This window comes from Strongylocentrotus purpuratus, unplaced genomic scaffold (genome assembly GCF_000002235.5).
Source record: "Strongylocentrotus purpuratus isolate Spur 01 unplaced genomic scaffold, Spur_5.0 spur5_scaffold_7, whole genome shotgun sequence".
In the NCBI taxonomy this organism is placed as follows: Eukaryota; Metazoa; Echinodermata; class Echinoidea; order Camarodonta; family Strongylocentrotidae; genus Strongylocentrotus; species Strongylocentrotus purpuratus.
The window spans coordinates 30,881,544-30,909,303 of NW_022145613.1; the positions used below are offsets into that span (position 1 = coordinate 30,881,544).

Here is a 27,760-nt window from a genome sequence, read left to right on the forward strand (position 1 = left end):
AACACTACTCTTGCGTGTACGAACATGCATTTTTATCTTACATTACATACGTAATGAACAAAGAAGTATGAATGCATCTATACATTCTACTGCTCTTATGGTCAGAATACATACACCATGCACTTCAAGTGTAGTGTTTGGAGTTTGAGTGCAAAGTCCTCTAGGGAAAAATTGAAATAAGTACATTATAAGATTTCGTAAAACCTTTGAACCACTTCATGATAGATCCTGAATGAGAGTGGATATAAATAGGCCATCATGTGTATTCACTCTCATGAATGTAGCATTAAAGGGTTCGGGTATCTTTGTCTCGGATTCTAAAGAAAATCCTGGATTTAACTCATGCTGCAATCATAATTCTAAACCTTTAGGTCAGTCAGGAATCCCATGACGTTTACAAGCCGATCAGCCATCTGAAAATTTCAAAAACCGCTTTCCCAACAGTTTTTATAGCACTACAGTCTATTGAGGAAAATGAGTATGGTAAAACTGTTCACTAAAAGATTTTTACTTTTTTGAGGCACTTCATGATCATTTAGAAGCGCAATTTTGTTAGGGCTTCCATATCACACCATATCACAGACACTGATAAATAACACGTAGGACCATGCATCTCACATTTTGCATTGTTAAACAATGCCTTTAATTGTAAATGAGCACATAAACCCACTTTGATAGATGAAGCGTTATTCAATGCCCCACTTCATGTTTCTTTTGTTAATGTAGTAACTATTCATGTTCATATTTCAGCACCTATTGTTCTTAGAGCAGCATAATATTTTCCAAACATTAAAAGCATGATGCAGAATTACTACAGATTGTACATTGTCAATAAATCTAATAGTGCCTTGTCTAAATTCCATGTGAGCTAGTGTGAAAGGTGTAAGTGGAATTCATCTTTTTACTTGGGACAAAGTCTGGAACTTATTAAAGTTTCAATTATTCAAACATATTTGTGGCTTATATTAAAGTTTGTAGCCTGGCTTTGCATTATGGGTGGTACAAGTCCCTGGATGTGTAGATATTTATTTCAGAGAAGAGGTGTTTTTATAATTTATTTTTTTTCTCTCTTTTTTCAGATATCTTGAGGGTGGCATCAAGTCAGGCTTCAAGAAAGTGGACAAGGACAAGTTCGAGAAGAAGATGTACATCGTCAAGGGAAAACGCAACATCAGGGTCAACCAGGTATGAAATCATCCTCTTTCTTTATCCTCTCTTTTAAAATATTTTTTTTAAATTCTTTCTGCAAGGTTCAACAGTTTACATAGTATGATCATGACCATCACGGTAGTAAACACTAGGAGATTACAATCATATATTGAACGAGAATTATACATATACATTTGTAAATAATACAGAAGCATACAGAGGTATGACAATATCAGCTTAATGCTTGAGAGATTGCCACACCTTATCATCTAACAACATATTTTTAAAGTGGTTGAAGAAGAACAAAAACAAAAAGTTTAGCTACTAATAGGCTAACTTAGCTAATATTAAACTACTTCTAAACAACTAACAAATTAAAACTTAATTTAACAAGTTAAATAACTGAAACATAGCATTATTCAATAGATTATTCTGTTTGACCTCTCTGTTCTGCTCTGTTCTCCCATCAACATCATCAGTCTTGATCTTTGTATAAACTTTCAAGAACATTATGTGTGTTGAATGTTAAGAGTGAACTTTGACCCCCTTCATATGCTGTTTACTTGTGTTGTTTTATTTAATAGGTACCATGTAAGTGGGAGAGTCTCAACAATGGGGATGTTTTCATCTTTGACCTTGGTCAGCACATCGTGGTCTGGAACGGTCCACAGTCCAGCAGAACTGAGCGTATGCAGGTCAGTATTGTATGCTTGACCCTTGAAACCTATACAAGCCTTAGGAGACCCAGGAAAACTAAGAGGGGAAACCTATATAAGCTGTATCACTTTACCTACTGTAGCAGCAAAAGAATCTGACTCCATGTTATCTTGCATTTGTTACCTTTCGAGATAACCCAGTGTGATTATGATTTTTTTCTAACAGTGTAATTTCAAAGGGTCAAGCTCGCTGTCCATAAGGACCACCATTCATAAGGACCACTATTCATAAGGACTGTCATCCATAACGCGTGATAAAATGAATATTGGTCTTTTATAAATAGTGGTCCTTATAAATATTGAGCAGACCCCTTTTCAAATGGTTGAAATTATTTTAGACTGTGAAACCATGCAAAAACATGCAAGTTATGTTTACTTCCAGTTTATAAATACATGTACATGTACATTCATCAGATGCTACAATGATAATTGTAGACATGAAAATAATTTTCTATATGTACTTGATATCAAAAGGTTTAAACATTATGCGTAGAGGTAGTTTGGAATCCCATTATTACAACTTTTCTTAGACTAGAGACTGCTGATTCCAGGCGTGGTCTTAAAGCAGGTCTCTTCTACAATAAATCCTTAAATTTAATGTTGCCAATTTACAAACACTACAGGGAACGCAAGCTGCTAAGGGTATCCGTGATGACGAGAGGGGTGGCAAGGCAAGGATTCTCTTTGTCGACGATGACAAGCTTGATGCCGAGACACTGAAGGTCTGTGAAGCCAAGGTTGCTCTTGGTCCCCGTGGTGGCATCAAGCCCCAGGCAGCCAAGGACGATGATGAGAGGTTCTCTAGGAAGCAGGCGGCACAGACCAGGCTCTACAAGTGAGTAGCTTCCTGGGCCCTGTTTCACAAAACTTGTCATCAGTAACAAATGACAGTTTTTGTTATAAGCTACTGAAATCCTTGCTTCTGATTGGTTATAAGCAGATTTGTCACTGGGTTTTGTCATTTGTCATTGAAAAAAGGCTTTGTGAAACGGGTCCTTAGATCCTTAGATGTATATTATATTCCTGGGTGGAGAGAAGCTGCGAAGATGCAATGCCCTTTGATTTGATCCCCTTGTATGCCATCAAGTTTTTATTGAACTTTCACGTGGTACTTTTTGACTCACGATGCTCCTTATATTGTTAAATTAGGTATGAAATATATTCCATGGTAATAAAATTCATGATAAGGGTATGTGTCTATATTTCGGTTTCAGAAAGAAAACAATCAGCCATTTTTAGTCTCAAGACATTGCTCAAATGTTTTTGGTTACAATTATAACCCTTGTGTGAGATTTGTTGCGTATAGCACGGTAAGGGGCAAGCCTGGAGACGATGTTTGAACTTGTTCTAGAGAGAAGGTAAAGTGTTTCAAATGCTATTGAATTGCATTTGTTTAATTCTCCTGGCTCACAGGCCCTGATGACGATTTATGAAATGACAGGTTAAAAATACAAAATTATATTAATATTAACATTTCATCTGTTCTGTGATATGTACCGGTAGCTATCTTTTAAGTCAATTTCTTGTTTTCTTCTATTTTGTTTATTAGGGTTTCTGATGAGAGTGGTTCTCTTGTAGTAACTGAGATCTGCAGTGCTCCACTGGACCAGACCATGCTAAACAGCAACGTAAGTGAATATTCTTATCCTTTTCAACTCATTTCTAGAGTCTATTAGTCCACTTCATTTTACTGCGCAGTGTCATGATTGATTCCCTATGTATAAACAGTACATGTAGTTCTTAATAGATTGTTTATCTTTGACAAGTGCCATTTTGTCACTCAAAATTCAAACTAGCATAGAAGTAGAATAAGTAATGTTGTTGAGTTCTGTACTGTTGTACATGTGTCTTTTTGCTTTTATAATGTTTTTAATAAATTGAAAACAGTCTTTGGAGGCTCCAGTTTCATTCATTTACATTTAATCATGTTGCATGCAATTCCAAGTATTAATAGAGTTTACAAAAATTGATACTTTATTGTAAGTTTTCTAATCATCTTTTTGTTTTCTTTGATCAGGACTGCTTCATCGTGGACCAGGGGCATTGTGGGATCTTCGTCTGGAAGGGGAAGGGCTCCACCAAACAGGAGAGGAAGAGTGCCTTCAGCAATGCTCAGGTATTTATCAGTCGTATTAAACTGTTGATTACTAAGCAAGAGGGAACTTTGGGCTGGAATCAATGCAAAATATGTGTTTTTACCAATATCAAAATATATCCGATGGGGTAATGTTATAACCCACAAGACCAAAGTCGGTCTAGCGAACCTTCTGTTAAGTTGTCAGAAGGCCGAAGAGACCTAGAATGTTGGTCTAGTAACCCTTCTAAAATGTTGTTTGAAGGTCCACAAGACTGAAAAAACTGTTGGTCTTGTGGGCCTTCTGACAACTTTTTCTACCAGACCGACATTGTTGGTCTTACAGGCTGACGGTCTCATGGGTCGTCCGTCTCGTGGCCTGCGAGTCTACTTAGACGCTGGCTAGATATTTTTTAGACTGTAAAGCCTATATGTTTATTACTTTTCCAGGCTTTGGATTTTTTTTGCCCCAGTGCAGTATGGACACTATACATGACAGTATCAATTTCATGAAAATAGTATTTATTTCCATAGAAAAGCATATACAATGTAACAATATAACAATACAGAATAAGATAACAAGGAATCTTTCCTTCACATAGTGAATAGAAATATTATAAAGACGTGAAAATCGTGGCCCAGGACGTTGACATTACTCAGGCAGGGCCTAACATGTAAACATATACATACAAACATATATACTTGTTCTAAGATCATTAGCAGTCAGAAGTATCAGTTATAATATGAAAAATTAATTATGGGGTTCGTTCAGTCTAAAAATATAATAATATTTATGTAATGTAAAACGTAATGGTAAAGTTTAGCGGAGAAGGAGGATGAAGTGGGAAAAGGGAGGAAGAGAGACATAGCAAAGGAGAGAGACGGAGAGAATGAATTTACAACAGATTTCTTGATTGCATCTCACGGAGAATAAGCTGTATCGTATTATACACACATTTGTTATAAAAGTTGACTTATCATTATTTAAAGAGTTCTCATGAATTTTGTAGTAAAAATTTTGGTCATTTGCTTCTAAATAATCACACATTTGAGTTGCTATAAAAGGTACATTGCATAGTTTACATTTATAGTTTATTCATAGTTTACAATTGATGATAAACTCGATTAAATTTAAAATCACTGATTTGTTTGTTGTTGTTAAAAGAATTAATGTCCAAGTATATATTTTGGTAGTTGACAAATACAATTGTAGCATCGAATTTCATTATTTAGTAATTGATTTGATAAAAATTGACACAAAATATACTTTCCAATTTCAATTCAGTCATAGACTTCAAACTATATAATTATATCAGTATATATCAATATCTAACATTCAGCTGTTATATTCGTGTCCTCCTGGTTCCTACACGTATTTTTCACATCTACATGTATAGGCTGTTATTGGAGGAGTGGAGGTAATGTCCATGCTGGGTCTTGTCTTGCATGGAAGATTGAAAATGATGACACTACAGCCATTTTTGAAATTTGATTTGACAGGGTTTTGGCGGTTACGTTTGCGTTAGCCATTTTGATTAGTGATTTAAGTGACTGAAAGTTGTGGTTAGTTAGTAGACCGCGACTCCCGACTTCGAATGCTGTAAGGGATACATCAAAATTGCGGGCCGAAATGTCATGAATCAGGGGGGCATATTTATTACATTTATACTCATGGGCCTTGGAAATATTAAGGTCGAATGGGACAGTTAGTTCAAAGATGAGCAGTTTCTTTTCGTTGGGCCAGTAGAGAACTAGATCGGGTCGGTCAGTTGTTGGTATTACTTCTCGTGGGATAGTTGAGGATGCATGGGCATTGGGCTGATTGAGATCTACTATTATTTCGGGGTTGGGTGTATCGTTTACTGTTGCTTTTGTCTTGGTGAGGGCAGTGTGTATGACGTTAAGTACATTATCATGTCTCCAAGTGTATCGGCCTTGGGTGAGTTGCACGTTACAATAGTTCAGGACGTGCAACAAAGTTTCACGGTTTCCACATAGGTCACATTTATCGGAGACGTTTTTGCCCCAACGTACAAGGTTTGATTTGGTTGGGAGTGTGTCTTCCTACCATATGGTCACTGTTTTGACCATTTGGCCATAGTGATCAGACATAAACAATCACAAGAGACATTTTTTCTTTGCTTAGAACTGAAAAAAGTATATGTAACAATAGTTTACTAAAGCAGTAAATTGCATATTGGGTTGTTGACCACTGCGGGAAAAGAATTCAGTAATATGAGAAACAACAGACTTTCCCTTCAGATTTTAGAAGAGCAAAAGTTATTAAAAGCCAAAGTACTTGCCAATTTGTTGAACCTGCTGCTGCTGCTGCTGCTGCTACATGTTCCTTTGTAGAAAGCCTCTAACTGAAATGAAATGAACTAATCTTCATTGGATTTTTATTGCAATGTTCAGTGTAAGGAGGGAGAGGTATACATAGAACATACATGTGACAGTCATCAACAAGAACATTGAGATTATAGCATTCAAGACTATCTTCTATTAAAAGCTTATTTGTACTAGTTTTTTATAGGAGGGATTAGACCACCCTGCAAGGCCACTGGACAGATGGTTATCTCATCAACTCAACTCTCAATTAACATAAGAAAAAGAGGATCACGGGGGACCAATGGTCACTGATTAGGCATTGTTTTCTGTATAGAGGAAGCAAGTAGCTAAAAGTAGTACCGTGTGGCTTTAAAGGAAGGAAGATACCAAGGGGTTAGAAAAGACATATACTTTAAGTCCAAAGACTCATAAAAGCTTTCTATTGTATTATAATTCAACTTGATGTACAGGGTTTCATCAAGGCCAAGCAGTACCCCGAGAACACACCTGTAACAGTCATCAACGAGAACAGCGAGACTATAGCATTCAAGGCTATCTTCAAGGGATGGAAGGACCCTGGAGATACCAAGGGGCTAGGAAAGACTCATACCACTGGTAACATAGGTAAGGCACGGCATAGTACAGAAAGGATTTAAGATGTAGATGCAACACTGTGTGAAGAAAGTGAAGTAATGGTATCCCATAGATTCTTCTGAGGAAAACATATGATAGTGCTATGTATCAGTTTGCAGAAAGCAAGGATGGGTGAAAGAGAGCAAAAGAGGGCGGGAGGGAGGAAGGTAAAAGAGAGAGAGAGAGAGAGAGAGAGAGAGAGAGAGAGAGAGAGAGGGGGGGGGAGAGAGCGAAAGAGAGAGAGAGAGAGATTAAAAAGAGGGATGTGGAAGATGGGAGGAAGTAAAAAGACGAAGATGAAAATGATAGATACTCAAATGGAAAAGGGGATAAATGAAGTTGATGAAGAAAGGGTGAAACATGAAGGTATAATAAAGTAGATAGGAAAAATGGAACACAGCTAGATCGAGATACATACCGGTATATGTGCTGATAAGCCTTTGTTGTGGCTATCTCATTGAATAACTCTTGATATTAATATTCTCATCCTGCAAATGTTTCGTTTTTCCTATCATTATCAATCTGATCACCATAGCTCATGTAAAGAAGGAGAAGTTTGATGCTAGCTCTCTTCATAAGATCAAGACCTCAGACATAGACTCCAACCCCAATATGGCCTCCCGAACCGGCATGTATGACGACGGATCTGGCAAAATTGAGGTGAGATGTTGGTAAAGTACTATAGGGCCTTGTCTATTTTGAAAGATTAAGGTTTGTCAAGAATCCATACACTGTTTTTGCAATTGATAGCACAACACAGGCCTGTATTCTTCTATGACTACTGTGACTGCTAACATCTATTTCATGTATATTACATTCCTGTAAATTAGCTATATGTACATTTTGATGTTCTTCCTGTATTCTCTTGTTTACAAGTGTGATTTATTTTGCACAATGTTTTTGCTGTGATAGGGGAGGGGGGGGTGGCTATTGAGCAGTGTCTAAAGTTTTTAAGGGGGAGAGGGGGGTTGGACGAAAATGCAAGGAGTCTAGAAATAATTATATTGGTCATCTATTCCTTTTTTTTTTCTCTTGGAAATATTATCAGCACATCTTTGTCCGTCAGTTTTAATGGTTAATGACATAGAACGACACTTTGTGAGCTCTTTGTGATATTCCCAAGTCGCTTATCAAAGATATTTTGCTACTCTCCACTATTAACTCTTATTTTTTCTGTGTTTGTTACCATAGGTGTTCAGGATAGAGAACTTTGAGGCCGTGAAGCAATCCAACGAACTGCAAGGACAGTTCTTCGGTGGGGACTCCTACATCGTCAAGTACACCTACAAGCAGGGTGGCAGGGAGAGATACATCATCTACTACTGGCTGGTAAGATAGATAGCTGGGTGTTATGATGCAGAGGAGTTAAGGATGGAGGGATTGAGGCCAAGGGAATGAGGGAAAAGGGGGAAGGGCAGGAGGGGGAGGATGGAGAATGAAAGGCCACTTTAAAATAAGGATTTAGACTGTAAAAAGAAAAAAACAACAACAAAGATATGAATAAATTGTCAATCAAAACATTTAAGTTCTTGCAATTCTTAATAGTTTTCTATAAATTGTAAAAGTCACTTGTATTACAGTGCTTTTTATATATGCTTTTTAATATGTTTTTTATTAAGTGCAAATTGATCTCAGGGTGTAGGATTATAAAGTACATTTCCTCTTGGAGGTGAGCAATCCCAATTCAAAGATTTCAAAGCTTTACATGCACATCTTTATTTTGTATTTTCTACTTACATTTGAGAATACCATAATCAAAGATGAGTAGATTGAATAAGAAATTGAAAGAATAGTTTTTGGAAGATTACACCATTATACATCATTTACATCACCAACTGCATATCCTCACAAACTGTATATTTATTGGTGTGTTTTGTAGGGTCTCACCTCGTCGAAGGATGAGCAAGGAGCAGCAGCTATCCTCACGACCAAGATGGATGATAAACTAAACGGAGCAGCCGTACAGGTTAGTACGAAACCTAGAATGATTTTTGAGCGTAAAGTGTTTTATCTACATGCATGTGTTGTATTTTTAATCATTGTCATGTGATTAAGTCTACATTGTATCACAGTATTCCTTGCTATAATTACAATACGTTCAATAAAGGCTACGTATGGTCTCTACATGAGAATATTTGAATAACAATATTCTTTTAAGATATCGGTGAAATCTTTATTCCTGGAAATTCTGTCTCAAGTCAGATTTATCGGAGCAATTTTAAGTCATACATGACAGTAAATAAATGGATTGAATTAAAATTACTTCAGTTGGAACAATGGTACTAGTGATCAAGTTTCTGCATGTATGTGTCCTTTACCTGATGTGTATCCTTGTTGGTGGAATGTCATCTGCCCCAACTGTATTCTGTCAAAGATAACAGGTATTAATAATATATGGATTGGCTTAGCATCATGTTGTATGTTATTTGTAGGTTAAGGGTTTGATCTTTGGTCCTTGGTCCTTGATATTAAAGGGGAAGTTCGCCCTGGTATTGAGTTAATTTTAATAGAAGCAGAGAAATGAGAGAAACAGGTCAGTGTAAGTTTGAGCAAAAATCAATCAAAAATAAGAAAGTTATGAATTTTTGAAGGTATGATCAATCAAATACAAATTGGCAACTTTATAATGTATCTTGCGAGGTCTCCTCCTCGCTTTTACCGTGTCATAGCAAACTTCAAAAATTTTGAATCATACATTCACTCTAAATGTAATTATTTCCCCTTTAAGGAAATTAACTAATGTAAGAAATTTATAGAGGAACAATTATTGGCGAGTATGTCATGTTAGCTCTCTGTCACATGATTTTTACTTCTACAGATCCGAGTCGTCCAGGGCAAAGAACCCCAACACTTCCTCCAACTCTTCAAGGGCAAGATGATCATCCACTTGGTAAGTTTCCAAAGATCATCGCAAAATCAAATGTAAATGGGATTTTCTTAATAGTAATACAATTACCTGGGCATCATCTAACGAAAACCTCATAAGTACAAGTTAAAACGCTTGTATTGAAAGTAACACATGATTCAATGGGATGTTGGTGTACTTGTACTTATGATATTTCCCCCCCCCCCCCATATTTTACCCTCCACAGGGATTTTATTTATTTTCCATTTGTTACAAATTAAAAAATATATATTGAAGGTAATTGACATTTATAACATAGATAACATTGACTACTCAAGTACTTATGGTGGTTTTGTGAAACGATGGCCTGGATTGGGATATACTTGAGTCACTTTAATAGAAAATATTTAATCACAATATTATGTTTACTTCGTAGTTCAATATTTGATAAGTCATGGCATGTGAGCAAAATTTGACTTATCTGTACTGTTACATTAACCTTAGTAGAATGACAAAGACAGAAACGAAGTGAATTAGAATATGCAAACTGATTTTATTGCTGTCCATGAAAAACAAATTAGTAGAATAACTTTGAAAAAAATTAGAAATATGCAATTGAATGAAAGAATGATGAAAACAGTAGTTTGATTTTAGATCAATAGGTATGTATAGATGAGTGGAATGAAAAACATGTAGATAGTTCAAGATAAATGAATACAATTTACATGGCGATAGATTGATTGGTAGAGTGATAATTAGTTTAGCAGAATTGATTTATGATAAATGTATGTATCAGATAGAGGAATGACTTTCTTGATTTGATAGTGTGCAGTATTAGTCAAGTAGTATGTGTAGATGTCGAAAGAGAACAATGACAGTATTTGTCTTATGCTGTTGTCTTTTCTTGCAATTTCCCCTGTTTGATGACAATTCATGTTTGCCTTTTTTTTCTACAACTCTTGCATTTATAGAAGAAAAAAATAGAAAAATATATTTTGTTGTATTAACTCTGACTTTTCATTGTTATGTGATTTGTGGTGTTGTTAAATCTGTGTATATGCAATGTTTTTCCAAAGTGTTTTGCATGATTTCCTGTACTCCCCCCCCCCCCCCATCCCCAATTTTGTATTTGCATTGCTTTCTATGTGTCCAATGAAATGATGTTCCCCATCAACTATTGAGTTCTATATCTTCCATGATGTGATTGGAATACACCAAAAATGACTGAAGTCAAAATGAAATTAAAGCTCTGCTAAGAAAAGTTAGAAAAATCATCCTAACTGAATTGTCCTTTCTTTTGAACTTTTCAAACTATGAATTCTAAATGACATTCCTTAAATGAAGTAACAAAGTCCACTTCTTGACATTGTGTATTACTGTATTGGAATGTGTACCATTCTGTTTCACAGGGAGGTTGTGACAGCGGATTTAAGCACGTCGACGAAAACGAGGAAGTACTGAAAATAACTCCAACCATTTCTACCACTAAACAAGGCTCCATGAATTATGTCATGATATTATTTATGCACTGCAGCTCATGAGGCCTTCTTCACTTCATCTTTCCTCATTTATAATATTTAATTTATTTTGTCTTGAAAGGGTCTTTATTTAACCTATAATTCAATTAATCTTGCAAGGTTGCATGATGGCTGTCTTATTGATCAGCAATTATTTTTTGTTCTGGGGAAATAGCAGAGACTGCTTTTGAAGTAATGCAGTATCATTCATTTGATGAAAACATACTTATCTTGTCCATCTTATTGATCTAAAACATGGATGATAATTTTTCTTCAAATTGCTTCATAGGGATATTGTTCACCTTATAATAATATTTTCTTTTAAGGATTTGCAATTATGAACATTGTCTATGAAGTAAGCTCATAAATGGTAATATGCAAGAGATGATATTTACCAAGCAAATTTACTACAATAAGACATTATCATAATAATGCACCCAATACATTAACAAAAAACTCTGATCATGCCAATTCTTAAAGATGCAGGCTACCCAAAGCAAACTTTTATGAGATTGAGACCCTCCTTCATAATAGTAAACAGAAAATACCAAATGCATATATTTTATTTTTGCTTTTACTAATATAGTATTACCAGTACTTCTCAAGTATGGGTCAAATTTCTTATGGGCTTATCATCTGGCTGTTTACCACTACTCATTTCTTGATCTGATATTAAGAAATGGGTCTGTGACTTATCAATATTCTTTAGGGGTGTTTATAGAATGTATGATGTATCATTCTACAAATCAAGGGATCTAGTGACACAAGTCCAGACAAAATAAAAATGAGAACAACCACCATTGTTGAACATATTTCACCTGCAGATATAATCATCGGTCACAGAGTTCAATTTGACATGTAGTTCCAGAAATCGTCTTTGTACAACCAGCCTTTGGTGATCAAAGATTATAGGGCTGAAGATTATTCTGTAATCCCTCTCTCATTAGTGTTGATGTGTACCTTCTAAATATCTGTGTTCTTGCATATTCTCCTCTCTGGTATCCTTCGTTCCTCTCATCCTTTCCTGTTATATTCTGCCCTTCCTCTCCTCCATCATAAATATATAAATGTGTGTGAGGTGTATTATGTGCAACAACAAAAATTAGTAGCCTGTTTGCATTGCATGCTTAAATGCTAGAAAAGTGCTAGACCAAAATACAATACTAATTAGAAAATCTACTTGGTGTCCCATAATGGTATAAACAAATCTTGGCCTGTACTGAAAAAATCTAAAGCTAAAATGTTTCTTCTCCTTTAGAAGTTAAAACATTCATGTTTTTTTTAATTTTATTTTTTTATAATAATTATTTTCCTTAATTCTTCCCAATGGCCTGCTATGATACATGCACTTCAAAGGTCCTTCTTAGTGGATCTAAATTACAAATGCTTGTGAGGTTTATTATGTGCAATGAAAAGATTGTTAGCCTGTTTGCTGTGCCAGCTGAAATGCTAGAAAAGTGCTAGACTAACAAAAAATACTATCCATAAAAAGCTACTTGGTGGCCCAAAATGATGTTAACATGTCTTGGCCTGTACTGATAATCTAAGCAAATTTTTTTTTTCTTCTCCTGTAGAAGTTAAAACATTCATGGTTTTGCTTATTTTTTAAAATTAATTATTATTTTTTTTTAATTCTTGATATGTTGCACTACTTTCCCTGCATTATCTGGGGATAACACTATGGATGTCAAAAATTTCAAGCAATAAGTTGTTTCTTTTATAAATAAAACCATTTCAAATATATATATTCAAAGCACTAAAACAGTCACAACATACACAATATGCACTGTAGTCTAGGCACTTGCCTACAGTGTAGTAGCCTAATATAAGATTATTATATACATTTCAGATCCAAATAACTTATGTCATGTCCTAACATCAATATATTGCTTCATTTCAAATAATAATACATAAAATATTCAGATCAATTATATTATATGGTTCCATGGGAATGATATTTAGAATTAACAATATTTGGCTGGGTATAATATATATATATTTCTTTTTAATTTTGTGCATTGTCATGTATTATTTTGTTTTATTTGTTAGATTGTGTTTGCATGCATGCCTGAATGTGCATGTTCTTAAATGGCCGTAGATAAAAGATAAATAATTTAAAGATATTTTTGTTCAGCATGTCACAGTTGAGGGTTTTGAAGGTTAGTATAAAAGGGAGTGCATGCAATAGTTATGAAGTCAAGTGATGAATCTTACACATTAATATTGAATGTAAATTGTATTGATTTTTGTATTGATTGCAAACAAATTAGAAAGAAAAGATTAGATAGAACGTCATGTCCCTTTTGTACCTGTAGGATAGTAGTTACTAGAAAAAGTGCTTTGATAGGCTTGCTTTTGATAATTCACCGTAGCCTTATTTATCTTATAATCCTGATGTGTCTCCCTTGCTTTCTGTACCAGTTTGTGTACCTATACGTCCATGTACATGTGTAAGTAATGCCAGGACTGTACTTATGTGTACTTGTATTGTAACCTAATTTGTTGTCCCCTCTTACCTCCTGCAGTCTGGGTTTTCAGTAAGGTTTCACCCCTACTTTTAATAATGGGGATTTCCATCTATGTGTGTGTGCTAATGCACTTTTGGACTGTTCCATTTTATTTAAAGGCGGGAAGATCCAGTGGCTTCAAGAACCAGCAGGCAGAGGACAAGAAGGGTAACAGAGTGAGGATGTACCAAGTCAAGGGCACAAACGAATACAACACAAGGGCTGTAGAGGTAAGAACAAGTTTGAGAGTAAGTGAAAGTGAGAGATAGGGACAGCTAGAGGGATGGGGAAAGAGGGAAAGAGGGAGAGTGGGAGAGAGAGGGGGAGGGGGAGACAGAGAGAAAGAGAGAGAAAGAGAAAGAGAGAGGGAGAGAAAGAAAGAGGAAGGAAGAGAGAGAAAGAGAGAGGGAGAGACAAAAAAAAGAAAGAGAGAGAGAGAAATAAAAAGAAAGAAAAAAGACAGGGGAGGGATGGAGAGGGAGGGATGAAGAGGAAAGGAGGGATGAAGAGGAAAGGAGGGATGAAGAGGAAAGGAGGGATGAAGAGGAAAGGAGGGATGAAGAGGAAAGGAGGGATGAAGAGGGAGGGAGGGAGGGAGAACTTTAAAGAGAGAGAGAGAGGGGGATGGCAGAGAGGGAACAGGTTCGCTGATAAAGGCAGTATATATTTGGAAGAAAATAGGAAGATGGACAGGGGTTTTTGGCTACAAGGCAAAGGAAGTGTAGCAGAGAAAGATGTTTAGAAGAGAGTAAATAGGAGATGTTCTGATTTAGGATTAAACCTTTCCCATTTCAAGTACTATATCCCACAGAAATGATACAATACATGTATGGTGTCGGGAGCTGTTACCACTTGTATATTTGTACTTGTACCCCTGTGTATTTGAGCTTTGTGTCTATCATCATTTGTACAGGGACAGTCAAACCTGTCTATAGCGACCGCCCAGGGGAAACGAATAAGGTGGCCTTTGTGGACAGGTGGTCAGTAAAGCAGGTTTGACTGTATATGCAACAAGTCTAACCAATGCAACCAATTGTATCTTTTAGGTTGAGGTCTCGGCTAAGTCACTCAACGCCAATGATATCTTTGTCATTAAGGGACCCAAACAACTCTACATCTGGGCCGGCAAGGTAAGCTAGTACGACAGTGGAAATTAAATCCCCCCTGTGAACTGTCAAAACTTAACTGAAATTGTAACTGCTCAATGTGTAGTTCACCCAAAGTGCATAGAACGAGCCACTATTCCAAGTCTTAACCTTAAGAATCATGGACTTTGTGTGCATTATTTTCAGTCTCATCATTGCCTTTCGTTATGCATTTAGACTTTGGTGCTCTCACATTCCCAGATTTGATGGTATGCGGTTTTAAATATGTATCTTTACTTTACATAGGAATAGAAATGCAGAATATACCCTTTGATAGTCATGATTAAAATTGTTGATATACAAACTGAACATGCCATGTAACAATGATACGTATATGAAAGTCACATTGTCTTTATTTAAAGATGCATGCATATGAAAGTTTATCTTGCTTCCTGGATAAAAAACGTTTGTGATATGAAGTGTATGTCATGGAACATTTAAACAAGAGGTTTATTAGCTTCTGTATACAATCATGCATATGTTGATTTGTTAATTAGATATTCCAATGTTCTCTAAGTTTGTATGATTGTCCTTTGTTGTGTTACAGGGAGGCAGTGGAGATGAGAGGGAACTGGGTAAGAAGGTTGCCAAGGTGCTAGAACCCAAAAGGTATGTTGAATTAGTTACACCAAACATACTGTATATATATATCCATGTACAAATAATCATCTTAAGTTTCTTTAATGTGCATACATAAGGTACACCACTGCTCTTTTAGTCAATTAGATAAAGTGGTGAAGAGATCACATTTTGAGTCAATCCAGCAGTTACTATAGTGTACATACTGTTGTCCTACAGGAGTATAGGACATAATGTGTATGCCTTGAAAGTGACTTTGATGCAAAGTATTGGCAACACCAAACAGCAGTGGAAGAAAATCATTTTTGGAAGTTGATTGCACACTGCACTATATCAGCCTTGATGAAGTAAATGTACAGATAAAGATGACGACAATATATTGAAAAATCAATAAAAAACACAAAATTATAATGTACAGTGTACTTGTAAATCATACATGTATCTTTTATTTGTGTTATTCCACCTGAAGGTGTTTAATTTGTATAATAGATGTCTGCACAAATTATCAGTTGCCTTTACTCCTTTCAAAATGTGAATTGTGTGTATATCATAATACATGACTATGGATATCATTGTATTTCAATTAAAGGAATATTTCTTCCAAAATGTCTCCTTAGTGCGTACACCCTTGTGCCCGAAGAAAAGGAGCCAGCTGAATTCTGGGAAGCGATCGGAGGGAAGCAGGAGTATGCATCCAGCCCACGTCTTCAGGTGAGATCACATGATCTTAAATCGCAAAATCGCAAGCTGTCGCATAAAGCATATAACCGTATGGAGACAATCTTGGGGGGGGGGGGGGGGTGTTTCACAAAGATCAAAGTCGAAGTCAAACTTAACTCTAAGTTGGACTTAAAAATTACGGAGAGCCATTTGTAGCCTTAAAATAAAACATATTCAAAAGCAAAAATTCATGTAATTTAGAATTTTCATAAATTCCACATCAAGAACATGAAATCTTGTTGGTAATAGAATATATGAATGATTTGAATCAACATTTTATGCTTTATAAAATAACTTTTACAAAATATTTTCAAAGATGCTAACGGCTTTCCATAATTGTTAAGTCCGGCAACTTAGAGATAATTTCAACTTAGGATATATTCAACTTCTCTTTATGTATCACATAATTTGCTGATATCGCCATCCAAGTGTAAGGTTCGCCAGTGGTATTGAATTCAGAGATGTAAGACTGGAATGACAGCAAAATGGAATTTCATGACGAGGTTGTGTAAGCAACGTACCAGCATGGGAATAGGACTTGCCAGGGACATTTAATGGCTAAAACCCTTTCCAGTACTTTCAAAATAACAATTGTTCCATCTTCTACAGTTCTAAAATTAAATTACTCTCAAAGAGACAGGTTTCGCTGATCACATACAGTATTTGGTAAGCACAGTTTGCAGAAGATGTAATAATGTGGCTTAGAAATTGATACAAGCCTTTTGAATTCTTCCTGAAGGATTGATGAATATAGTAGTCTCTTGCACAAACAAAAGTAATTGTTAGTTAACAATTGGTTCCAGCTAAAAAGAACAGATAAAATGTGTAGCATAATAACGTAATTGAGAGCAATGTTACAAGAAGCAAGACAATGCGCAAAGAAAAAACAACTTACAATCTAAATTATTAAACTAATTTTCTTAAAAACAATAATACTGATAAATAAATGTAATCATGAATCAATTTCTCTCCAATTTTTGTTGTAGGAAGAGACACCAGCTCACGGTCCTAGGTTGTTCCAATGTTCCAATGCTTCAGGTAACTTTAGGGTAGAGGAGATCAACAATTACACGCAGCAAGACCTCATACAAGATGATGTCATGCTCCTAGATGCTTACAATGAGGTAAGTCAACTTCTCCCAACTATTGTACTTGTATATGAAGAGTTTCATTCCAAAAGGAGCTACATGTAAATCCACTTTGGGTGCTTCTGATTAAATCACCTTTTTTTATTTCTCCACTTTCCCTTTTGGAATGCAACATGATATTGTACCTAAAAATGTTCACACTTCCTGGTGAAATTTTAGAATGTGATATAGTTCATTTTGTCCCCATGTAAGAAATCTTTATTTTAAGACAGAAAACTAAATTTTGATAAAATATGGACTTAGCTCCTTTTGGAATCAAACTCTTCATATGTATGTATGTAAACAAATCTGCCACGGTTTATATTTTGGAAAAATGGTTCCTAATTTGTTATCTGGTACTATGAACCCCAGATCTCTCTTATATTCTGACATATTCTGTGTAGAAGCATATGAAATATACTGGATTCCTATTGTCACTTTCAGAGATTCATATCAGTTGGTTATATTTATGAATTTAATTGGTTTTATATATGAATATCAATATTCAGTGATGGACAAAAGTTTGACCACAAGTGGTTATCTGCCGAACGTCTCCCTCGCTTCTCAAAACAAAGATACCTATCTTTAATAGGATTACTATGGTTTTTTATACAATTATTTGATATTTACTGGTTTTTATCCACTTTGTTTGGATACTTACAGCTATACATCTGGGTCGGTGCTGGTGCAAATGCAGAAGAGAAGAAGCAAATCCTCGGGACAGCGAAGGTAAGTTAACAAATCGCTTTGTATTTGGTTCTGGCATGCAATCATGATTCAATGGGCATCATGAACATGATATTTAATACAGTCCATGTGTATTAAAAGTATAATACAATTATCAGATGTTATTTATATGCCAGGTATAGTATTTTTAAAAGCATTATTAGTACGTTAGAGTTAGATATTTGGTGATAAGATACAATTCTTAACCTGTTGAATATCTGCGAGAATATCCGCTTCAGAGCAATTGTAAATATTTTAAGTATGAACATCAAATCCATGTTCAGTGGATTCAAATAGACTGTAGGATGCATCCGATGTAGGAATATTCTTCCCCTACACGTAGCTTATATGTAGCTTATATGATAAAAATCAAGTGACAAAATCTCATAACTTTTTCCTGTCTAAAATTGTTCAGTTTGCTTTGTATATCATGCTAGGCATTATACTTGAACATGTTTGTCCGATCAGAACATTTTTCTTCTATGGATCACAACAGGTATTTCTATTGATATTCGTGAAGTCATCTTTTAATCTTGAATTGTATTAATGCAAGTTGTTGTACCATTTCCTTGGTATTACAGGAGTACCTCATGACGGATCCCAGCGGCCGTGATCCCGATTCCACACAACTCATCCAGGTCAAGCAGGGCTTTGAACCAGTGCCCTTCACCGGCTGGTTCATGGCATGGGACAACAAATACTTCCAGGTCAGTACCTATGACAATGGCTGTAGTGGGCACTCTCCCCCCCCCCTTTCCTTTTAAATACAGTCAAACCTGTTTATTAAGGCCACCCAAGATAAACAGATAAAGTGGTCACTGTAGACAGGTGGCTTTTCTAGACAGGTTCTACAACACACATATCTCTAAAGAGGAAGACGAAATGCATGGTCATAACACACAGGTGGCCTTTATATACAGATGGCCACTAAGGTCTATTACCATAAGGACCCCATTAAGAGGACCCCTTTTTCCTTTTCAGACCCTATTGAAATATCATATTTTTCAATTTGCATGGCTTATCTGGTCATGGTACATATATGATATTGAATATGTATTTTTCCTTTCATTGGATTTTGTTCATGCTTTGAATGTTCATTGTGTCGAAACTTTAAAAATCAAATCAAATGAATATAGCTTTCCAAGTATGGCTTGTTAGGCATATACCTGGGTATGACAATTTTGTACAATATGTATATCTTACCTGGTGCTCATTGGAACCAGGTGGTCTCTTTAAAGGTAAAGACCAGTATTGGAAACGCCCCAATTTCAAAAAAATGAAATGGAAGCTCTTATTACCAATCATGTGAAAGAATATGTTTGGACTAATACATGATGATAAAAATTTTGCCGGGAAACCGCCTACTAATTGATATATTTGGTAAATTAGTTTATCTACATGGTCTGTGAGAGATAAACGCTTGGTTGCGCACGTGTGCGTATAGTCCCATATACATCTTTCTGTTTACAGTGCTTGTAACTTTACGAAGACTGGGCCAAAATTCTTATCATTTTGATGATTCCAGAACCTTGCAGTACACACCAATACTTATATGCTAGATGATCAACCTTTTCTGATCGATTCCACAACGTTTCTTTCACAATGCAATCGCATGACCATAACTGGTCTTTACCTTTAATATAGGCCCTTGGGAATTTGAAAATTCAGCGATTAACGGGTTGAGACCTCATGCAAATTTTACCCAAGGTACTAAATTGGTGTTACATAAATAAACATTTGTTATTTATATTTGAAATATATATATTTTCAATGTTCATTTCCATGAAATGTGTGTCACGTATTTAATTACATTTTATTTTAGATTTCTTCTTGTTTGTTGTTTCCCTTTTCCTGAACAGAGCATGCAAACAGAGGATCAGATGAGGCAGGAGCTTGCCAAACAGAATGCAGTCGTCGTCATCGACTTGGTAAGAATTGGATGAAATGAAATGTACCAAACCACTAATCATGAGATGATTTAGATAACCTATGTTTACATTTAAAAGGGGTTTTCTGCTCAATCTATACATGTGGCACAAGAACTGTATAGCTGTGTTCTTTTTCTTACAAGAAAGGGGAAGGGAAGGGACTTTTAATTCCCTTTCCTTCTTTTGAAGTTGCTGTTTTTTCATCATTTTCCTTTAACATCCTGTCTTTACTCTTTACTTCAATCTTATCTGTGAAAATATCCATTTACTAACGATCTGACAAGTTATCATGGTGATCAAAGTTACCCAAATCCTGATTATTTTTGTAGAACAGAAAATGCAGGGGAAAATAGAACATTGCAATTGTTCTTTTCTTTTTTGAATGACAAATTCAAGTTCATAGTTTTATATAATACAGACTATACCTGTATAGTACTGATATAATGGCCATAGAATTAGCAGAATACCCATGTACCACACTTGTCACCAGTCATACACTTATATAAATTCAAACTTTTCTGTCCATTACTTGTTTCTTTTTCTTCTTTAGTAGATAATGCAAAGAGCAATCATTAACTGTTTCCATATTCACGCTTAGGCAATATCATGCAGTGTCTTTGTAGCAGGTTTTCAGTTATTGTATAATATACAGCTTTCAATAATGCTTCTAATGCCAAGACTAATTTGGGTCTGTATCTGGTATTGCTGTGAATATATGTATTTCTTCTTTGTAAAACCTAAACATTTTCTCCTCAGCTTATTGTTTGGATAACTTTATTCACTTCAATTAGTGGTAGTAGAACAGTAATTCACATCAATCCAAAATCACTTTCTTCTGAAAATTTATCTTCCAGCAGAAAAAGTGTTTTTAGGAGTCTTCCGATAAGCACTGCTGGAAGGAAAAATCCTTAGAGCACTTTCACTAGAATAATATGCTGTGTACAATTTGCTGGTCTCACTGAGAAAAACGGTGAAAGGCTTCATTATCTCTGGTTCTTTATAAAACTGCTTTCTTTAAAGTAGTCTGTCATTCTAGTAGAGTAATGTGATAATTTAATTATCTGTACTTTTCATTCTGCTCTCAATGTTTACAAAATAGACGCAATACATAGTTCTCTTTATATCATTTCTGCTTTTGTGATTATTTTATTTACCTGGCAGAAACAAATTAAGGTGAGGTTAAACTTTCCTAACCAAATATGGCATGGATGTCAACCTCAAAACTTGATATTTGGAGCATGATTGAGTGATATTCATTGTCTTCATACAAATAAACACAACAACTGCATGGGAAAAAACATTGATATTTTAATATATCAGTCAGGTTTGGCATGATTTATAATATGCATCCTTGACCCAGCGGGATGAATTGTACTGAAACTTGGATAGAAAAGGGTGTTTTGGAGTGGCAATTATGATGCAGGAGAGTGTCATTGATCTAGAAAATGAACATATTGGGTATCATTTCTAGAGAGGTTCACAAATACACATTTACATTTTCAAAGATAATTCCTTATTCAGTAATTTCTATCTAATATAATGACTGATGCAGACACATTTCAATGCCTGGATTGATTAAAATTGATTCCTTCTCTTAATTTAGGAATATTATTCCAACAATAGCGCTTTAGAATGGGTTCAAAACTTAACCATGATAACAAATCTACATGCTTATTTGCTCTATTTTACATTGTGCAATCAAGAGATTGATACATGTACTTAGTATTCATATTTATTTTTTGTTTACACTTAATCAAAAGTGTTCATCTTTTTTCTTCTTCGTCCAGTGTGTGCAGTAACTAACTTTCCCTGTGTTAATACTATGTTTACAAAATCATTTCATTTACTACCCATCCTGCCAGTACCTTTCTTAAAATATTGATGCACTGTATTTACCAACACTTTTCCCTTTGTTTGATGTATGCCTTTGCCTTTCATTGAGATATATCACTTATCATTTATCCATTCATTAGTCATCCTTTCATTATTTTCTCATACAATTTTATATCCTGTTTTGATAAAGTTTTATTTTAAATTCATATGCTTCCTAGCCTGTTTTTACCATTTTCAAATGTTTTTATACTGTTTTCACCCCTATGTTTAATCCTTTGTTCCTTCGTTCCTTCGTTCCTTTATCTTTCATTATGAATCATCATTTATCCCTCTATCATTTATCATTTTTCACTCATTGCTGTGACAAGTGTGTACTCCTGTTTTCATCCATGCACTGACCTTCCATTTCACTGTTTGCTGGTCACTCATCCTTCACCTTTAACCTTTCATCGTCACGTGGTACCCTGTGACCCTTAACCTTTGACCTCAGGTGGAGGATTAGGAAAATGATGTGTGGTTGATTAAGTTGACGCCGCCATGACGAGGTACGGTGTGCATTATTGTACCTAAAGAGTACATGATGATAAAAACCTGTCAGGTATGCTCCCTAAAACCTTTTATATCAGTTATAATGATTGTAATGAACAGAGAATAGTGACCTTATATGGCCAACCTTCTTCTATTTTAAAGATTAGCCAAAGAAACGTTTGTAACAACAAACTGAAGTCTTCTACTTTTTCTGATCATGCCTTGTTTCCACGTCTAGGGCTGAATCTAGATAGCCATTCAATTTGTTGTTTTAAATAAAAAGCTAAGATCATGAATTACAATACGGTATCTATTTAAAGTGGTTTGTTGTAGAAACATATTAAAGGAAGTGAAGCGATTTTTTGTATTGAAAGGACCTTTGAACTGAAACAAAAAATATATAAACACTCAACCCCCATACATTTCAATCGGTTTGGCCTTTTTAAACATATGGGTAATAACAAATTGGGTATAAAAAGGTGGAGTAACATGTCAATGTCATTTTTAGAAATTAATTGTGAATATTTCCTTGTCTCTAATCATCCAAAGTCCTATAACTACACCCTTTGTCACTTATTGTTTGTGCTAAACTAACCTTGATATCTTTATTGTATATTTCATATTTTATATTTACTAACGCTGCATTATCTGTAAGGTGACAAAAGTTCAGGATCATTTGTGTCTTTATTCATGTTCTAACTTGCATTACTTTTTTTATTGTGTGCAGAAGTGTGTATTCTTACAAATGCTTTATACAGGTGTATCATATTTTCATAATATTTCATGATTCATTATGTTCATGTTTTTTTTATGTCAATAATATCCAACTAGGTAATTATTTCTTTAAAAAACATTTCAGAAAATTCATACATGTATTATTCTTTACAGATTGTGTATGAATAATTTTTAAAAAATTGCAAGTAATTTTTGGCCTGATGAAAACTTTGTAATGCCTTGTATTTTTAAAATTTAAATCAGACTGGTCAGAGTCTGGACATAAACAAAAAAATATAATGATGAAATTTCATAACTCCTGTACATCGAATTCTAAAATACAGTTCAGACATCAAATTATACAAAGTACAATGGAAGGTAAATTTTGCAACGTTGAGCCGATACCAATCAACATTATTGTAGGTTTCTGTTGTACATCTTGGCTTCAATTTCAGCTGATTGACATTCTCTCTCTCTCTGTCTCTCTCTCTTTCTGATGGATACAGAAAGCGGCAGAAGAACAAGAAGACAGCTTTGAGAACTGTCCCAAGTTCACCCTCGCTGAACTACAGGCCAAGGAAGTCCCAGAAGGAGTCGTTTCTGGCAAGAAAGAGGTAAGGAATAACCATATATACAGCACCCTCTATATAGTAAGCAATGCCTAAGCAGTACCTGTTGGTCCCCCATGGTCCCCTTTTTCTTATGTTAATTGAGAGGTGATTTGATGAGATAGCCACCTGTCGGTGACCAGGCAGGGAGGTCTAATCCCTCCTAGCCAAACTAGTGCAGATAGGCTTTAAGACCTCAAATATCCTTCAAAATTGCCCTAAATGTCAGTCAGACTTTACACTACTGGAGCTCCACAATTCGTATGCAGATAGTGAAACAAGGAATCCGTCATATATATCAATGTACAGATTCGTCGGATCATAAAAATTACAACAAATTATTACCCCAGAATTTGGATGGCTCCGATTATGATGCTCTAGCATTTCAAGGATTGACTCAAGCCAGGTAACCATTGGCCTCACCCGGGTCAATTGTGGCAAATGTATAATTATGTCTTGTCAAAGAACATTGATGCCGCAGCGGTATTAGAACCGTAAACCTTATGATCCACAGCCAAGTCTGGTGACGTATCCACCAGACCATGGCTCCTCCACAACTCCTTTCCAATTAAATGACTGATCAAAGCCCTTTACAGTGTATCGTCACCCCAGTCATTAGATTCAATTTCAATTTTTCCACCGAGAGTGAACATTCTCCACTCCATTTGGGAGTATTCCAGTCTGACAGCCATTTTGTAGATGCACATGCAACTATGTGGCTGGATTCATTTATCACGTTGGGGAGAGAAGCAATGAAGATGAAATGCCTTGCTTTAAAGGACATACATGTATGTACATGTACTCTAGTTGCCGTGTCAGGGTTGAAGCCCACAACCTGTGCACCCCCAGTCCAGTAATAGAACCACTGTAATATTACACCTCTACAATAAATGTAGTTGGTATTCAAAGCTTCATATTATATGTTTCTCTATCTCTCTCTCTCTCTTTCCCTCTCTGTCTCTCTCTCTGTCTCTCTCTCTCTCTCTGTCTCTCTCTCTGTTTCTCTATCTCTCTGTCTCTTACTTTCTATGTTTCCCTCTCTCTTTATCTCTGCAGAAACATCTGTCAAAGGAAGACTTTCAGAAGCTCTTTGGCATGCCTTACGAGAAATACGCAACAATTCCCAAGTGGAAACAGGACAACTTGAAAAAGAAGGCTGGAGTGTATTAGTAGGTGTGTCCCTGCAAACATTCAGTGTATATGTAGATTATGTTTTTTCTTACACGTATAGGCAAGATGAACTCTTTTAATATATATGAAGTGTGAGTCAAATCCTTAAACCCATCTTTCAGTCGAGTAGTGCCTGGATGATGATGCAATGGGATTTCAAGGTTAGAGGGTTTGTGTAACACCATCGGGTTGTAGAAAGAATGAGGCTTTTGTTGTATTTGTTGTATCCTTATGCCCACCTTTCAGTTGTGCTTTCAGCTACTCAGTGTAGAAAGTAGACATCTAGCTTAGAAGGTGATCTTCACAACATTAGAGAGATGTTTCATTTGCTGTAATTCATTTCAGGTGCCCATGTGTGGTACCAAGCAATTAATGGACCAGAAAGAAAAAAAAATGTGTAATTTGTAAGAAACTGGAGATTTGTTTAAAGTAATGACATGCTGTTGTTTGGGTGATACAAATAACCTTGACAAATGTTATGTAGCAAACACAAAGTGAACCCATAAATTTGTATATGTACTGTATGAGTAATATATAGATTGGTAAAAAGAATGTGCAGGAGAGTAGATCAATGGTTTTATGAACATATATCACTGAACCAGAAAAATATATTGTTCAGATGTTAGGAAAAAAAGAAATGCTACTTAAAAAGTTGTTCGTCCAGTCTTTCATATAAATGCGTATTAATAAACAAAACCACCTAAAAGCTTGATAGAAGTAGATAATTATGCATTAGGTTATAAAATATTAGTTATGTGCTGCAGCAAACCTATAGTCATATAATGAAGTCATATAGTTTGTTTTGAGTTTAAAAACTCTGCTAACATAGATGATATTATTTTTAGATGATGACATTATTTTTTATTCAGTTGTGTATCCGACTGTGTGCCTGTGCTGTGTATATTTCAGTTTTATGTTTTTCATTTTTCGTTTTTCTTTGCTTTATATGTTTGTCAGTTTTCTTCAAATGTATCATCATGGTAATCAAATAAAACAGTATCAAACGAGACATGATGAAAGTAAATAATGTAAGATGTAGTATCTGCTAGGATATACAAACGTGCATCTTATTTTCATTCAGGTTCTTAGAAACAAAATCTGTATTGGTACATGTTTTATATGTAAACAGGTAATAAATGGAAAGAACTTATAATGCTAATTAAAATAACCTTGTTCACAACTTAAAAAATATAGCAACTTATATTTAGAGATATTCAATTACAGATGTTATATGGGGTCTTTCATATAAAAACTTCAAATTAAGTGCCATTTTTTATCAAATACAATATTGAATAATGACATAAAGTCATAAAAGTATACAGATGAATTTTAAAAGAGAGAAATTTATATATATATATATATTTACACTGCATACCTTGGAAAAATAGTGGCTATCAAATTCATTTACGAATCATGAATATGAAAATTCAATCATTTATACAATCAATCTTTTGTACTTGTTTGTAATCTTTCTGTCGACTGAAATCAATATCTCTGTTCCCACTGGTGTTTTAAACTGATTTCTGTGGTGCGCAACCTCTTTTTCATTGTGGTCTCAATAGCAACAGCCTGTTTAAGCAACAGTATTTGCACCAATGAGAACAGGACTCTGTATCTTTACCTGTGTTGTTGTATCGATCTCTGAATTTTTCACCAGTTTCCTCAAACATGTTGTTTAATAAAAGAAAGATGAGGTGCTTCTTGTGAGAATTTTTTGATGAAATCTTGTTGGAGCACACTGAAATAGCTATTATATACTCAAAAAAAATACTACTGGGTTCCTTTCAGCATTATGGGTGAATAGAAACAAAACTAGATAGTTTCTATCCAGTCCTCTGTGAGAATGAAGAGGAGTTCTCCAGCTGGACTTGGCTATTGTCTCAATCAAAACCGTGCTATTTTTCTTTTTCATTTACGAAAACAAATCTTATTAACAACCATGCCATGTAATCAGTTATGAGAGAGGTTATCTACAAATTAAGTTTGTACCTCTTTATTGTATTATGTTGGAATATGTTAAGGGAATAGGGGCAATGAGAAACAAATGTCTTGGTATAATCGTAAAAAAGAGGTGTGCATATTGATTTTGAATAGACTGTTATTGCACTTATAAATCATGTTGATATATTGAGTAAAGGTGAAGTAATGGAGTAAGTATACACAGATGCAGATGGTTACAGTATAAAATGCCAGTAACCGAGTAGATAAAAACCTGTAACAGTTCAACCATGTTATCATTGTTATGAGGTTTTGTTTAGGTATTGTTTTTCTTTGTCTGTATGTCTCTCTCGCAAACTTGTGAATTGGGATTCTGTCCTGCTGATATTCATGTAAATGGATTTTGATTGGGGCTAGCTTTATGGAAGCTGATATCATGATTAAATTTCATTCAATGAATATATATTTGTTACCGTCACAAGTGCCATAGTGGTTTTTTAGGAATGTAACTAACATAACGAAAAACAAGGACAATCGATGGTTGCACTGTACCATGTCTTTTGGGGAAGTGGTAAATAAAAACAACGACAATCCATCACCATGAGTATTTGTGAATGTCATTTTTTTTATTCCTACTCCTACAGTTATCGTCTGTTGAGAGCCAGAAAGGCGTTAACTCTGTGTTAAAGTACAGGGGTGTGTTTCACAAAGATCCTTAGTTGAACTTATCTCTAAGTTGGACTTAACAAATATGGAAAGCCATTAGTATGTTTGAAAATATTTTGTAAAAGTTATTTTAAAGGACATAAAATGTTGATTGAAATCATTCATATATTCTATCGTCAAGGAGATTTCATGCTCTTGAAGAGAAATTTATGATAAGTCTAAAATACTTGAGTTTTTGCTTTTGAATATATTTTATTCTAAGACTACGAATGGCTCTCCATAATTTTTAAGTCCAACTTAGAGTTAAGT

General features: G+C 35.1%; 1 protein-coding gene across 6 annotated transcripts in view; it reads left to right on the plus strand.

The window, feature by feature from the left end:
- Positions 1 to 27,389, plus strand: part of adv (advillin) — a 54,014-nt gene extending 26,625 nt beyond the window's left edge. For 2 of the 6 annotated variants that reach the window (XM_030973668.1, XM_030973669.1), the window contains exons 5-26: positions 1,080 to 1,185; positions 1,734 to 1,844; positions 2,489 to 2,700; positions 3,415 to 3,493; positions 3,883 to 3,981; positions 6,738 to 6,891; positions 7,436 to 7,560; positions 8,092 to 8,229; positions 8,780 to 8,866; positions 9,719 to 9,790; positions 11,155 to 11,199; positions 13,889 to 13,999; positions 14,816 to 14,899; positions 15,462 to 15,523; positions 16,111 to 16,204; positions 17,200 to 17,337; positions 18,004 to 18,069; positions 18,648 to 18,773; positions 19,926 to 19,994; positions 21,156 to 21,167; positions 23,576 to 23,683; positions 24,734 to 27,389. In XM_030973668.1, the coding sequence (XP_030829528.1) occupies positions 1,080 to 1,185; positions 1,734 to 1,844; positions 2,489 to 2,700; positions 3,415 to 3,493; positions 3,883 to 3,981; positions 6,738 to 6,891; positions 7,436 to 7,560; positions 8,092 to 8,229; positions 8,780 to 8,866; positions 9,719 to 9,790; positions 11,155 to 11,199; positions 13,889 to 13,999; positions 14,816 to 14,899; positions 15,462 to 15,523; positions 16,111 to 16,204; positions 17,200 to 17,337; positions 18,004 to 18,069; positions 18,648 to 18,773; positions 19,926 to 19,994; positions 21,156 to 21,167; positions 23,576 to 23,683; positions 24,734 to 24,847 (2,212 nt within the window). In that variant the 3' untranslated portion in view covers positions 24,848 to 27,389. 6 annotated transcript variants of the gene reach the window in all.
- The last annotated feature ends 371 nt before the right edge of the window (positions 27,390 to 27,760 follow it).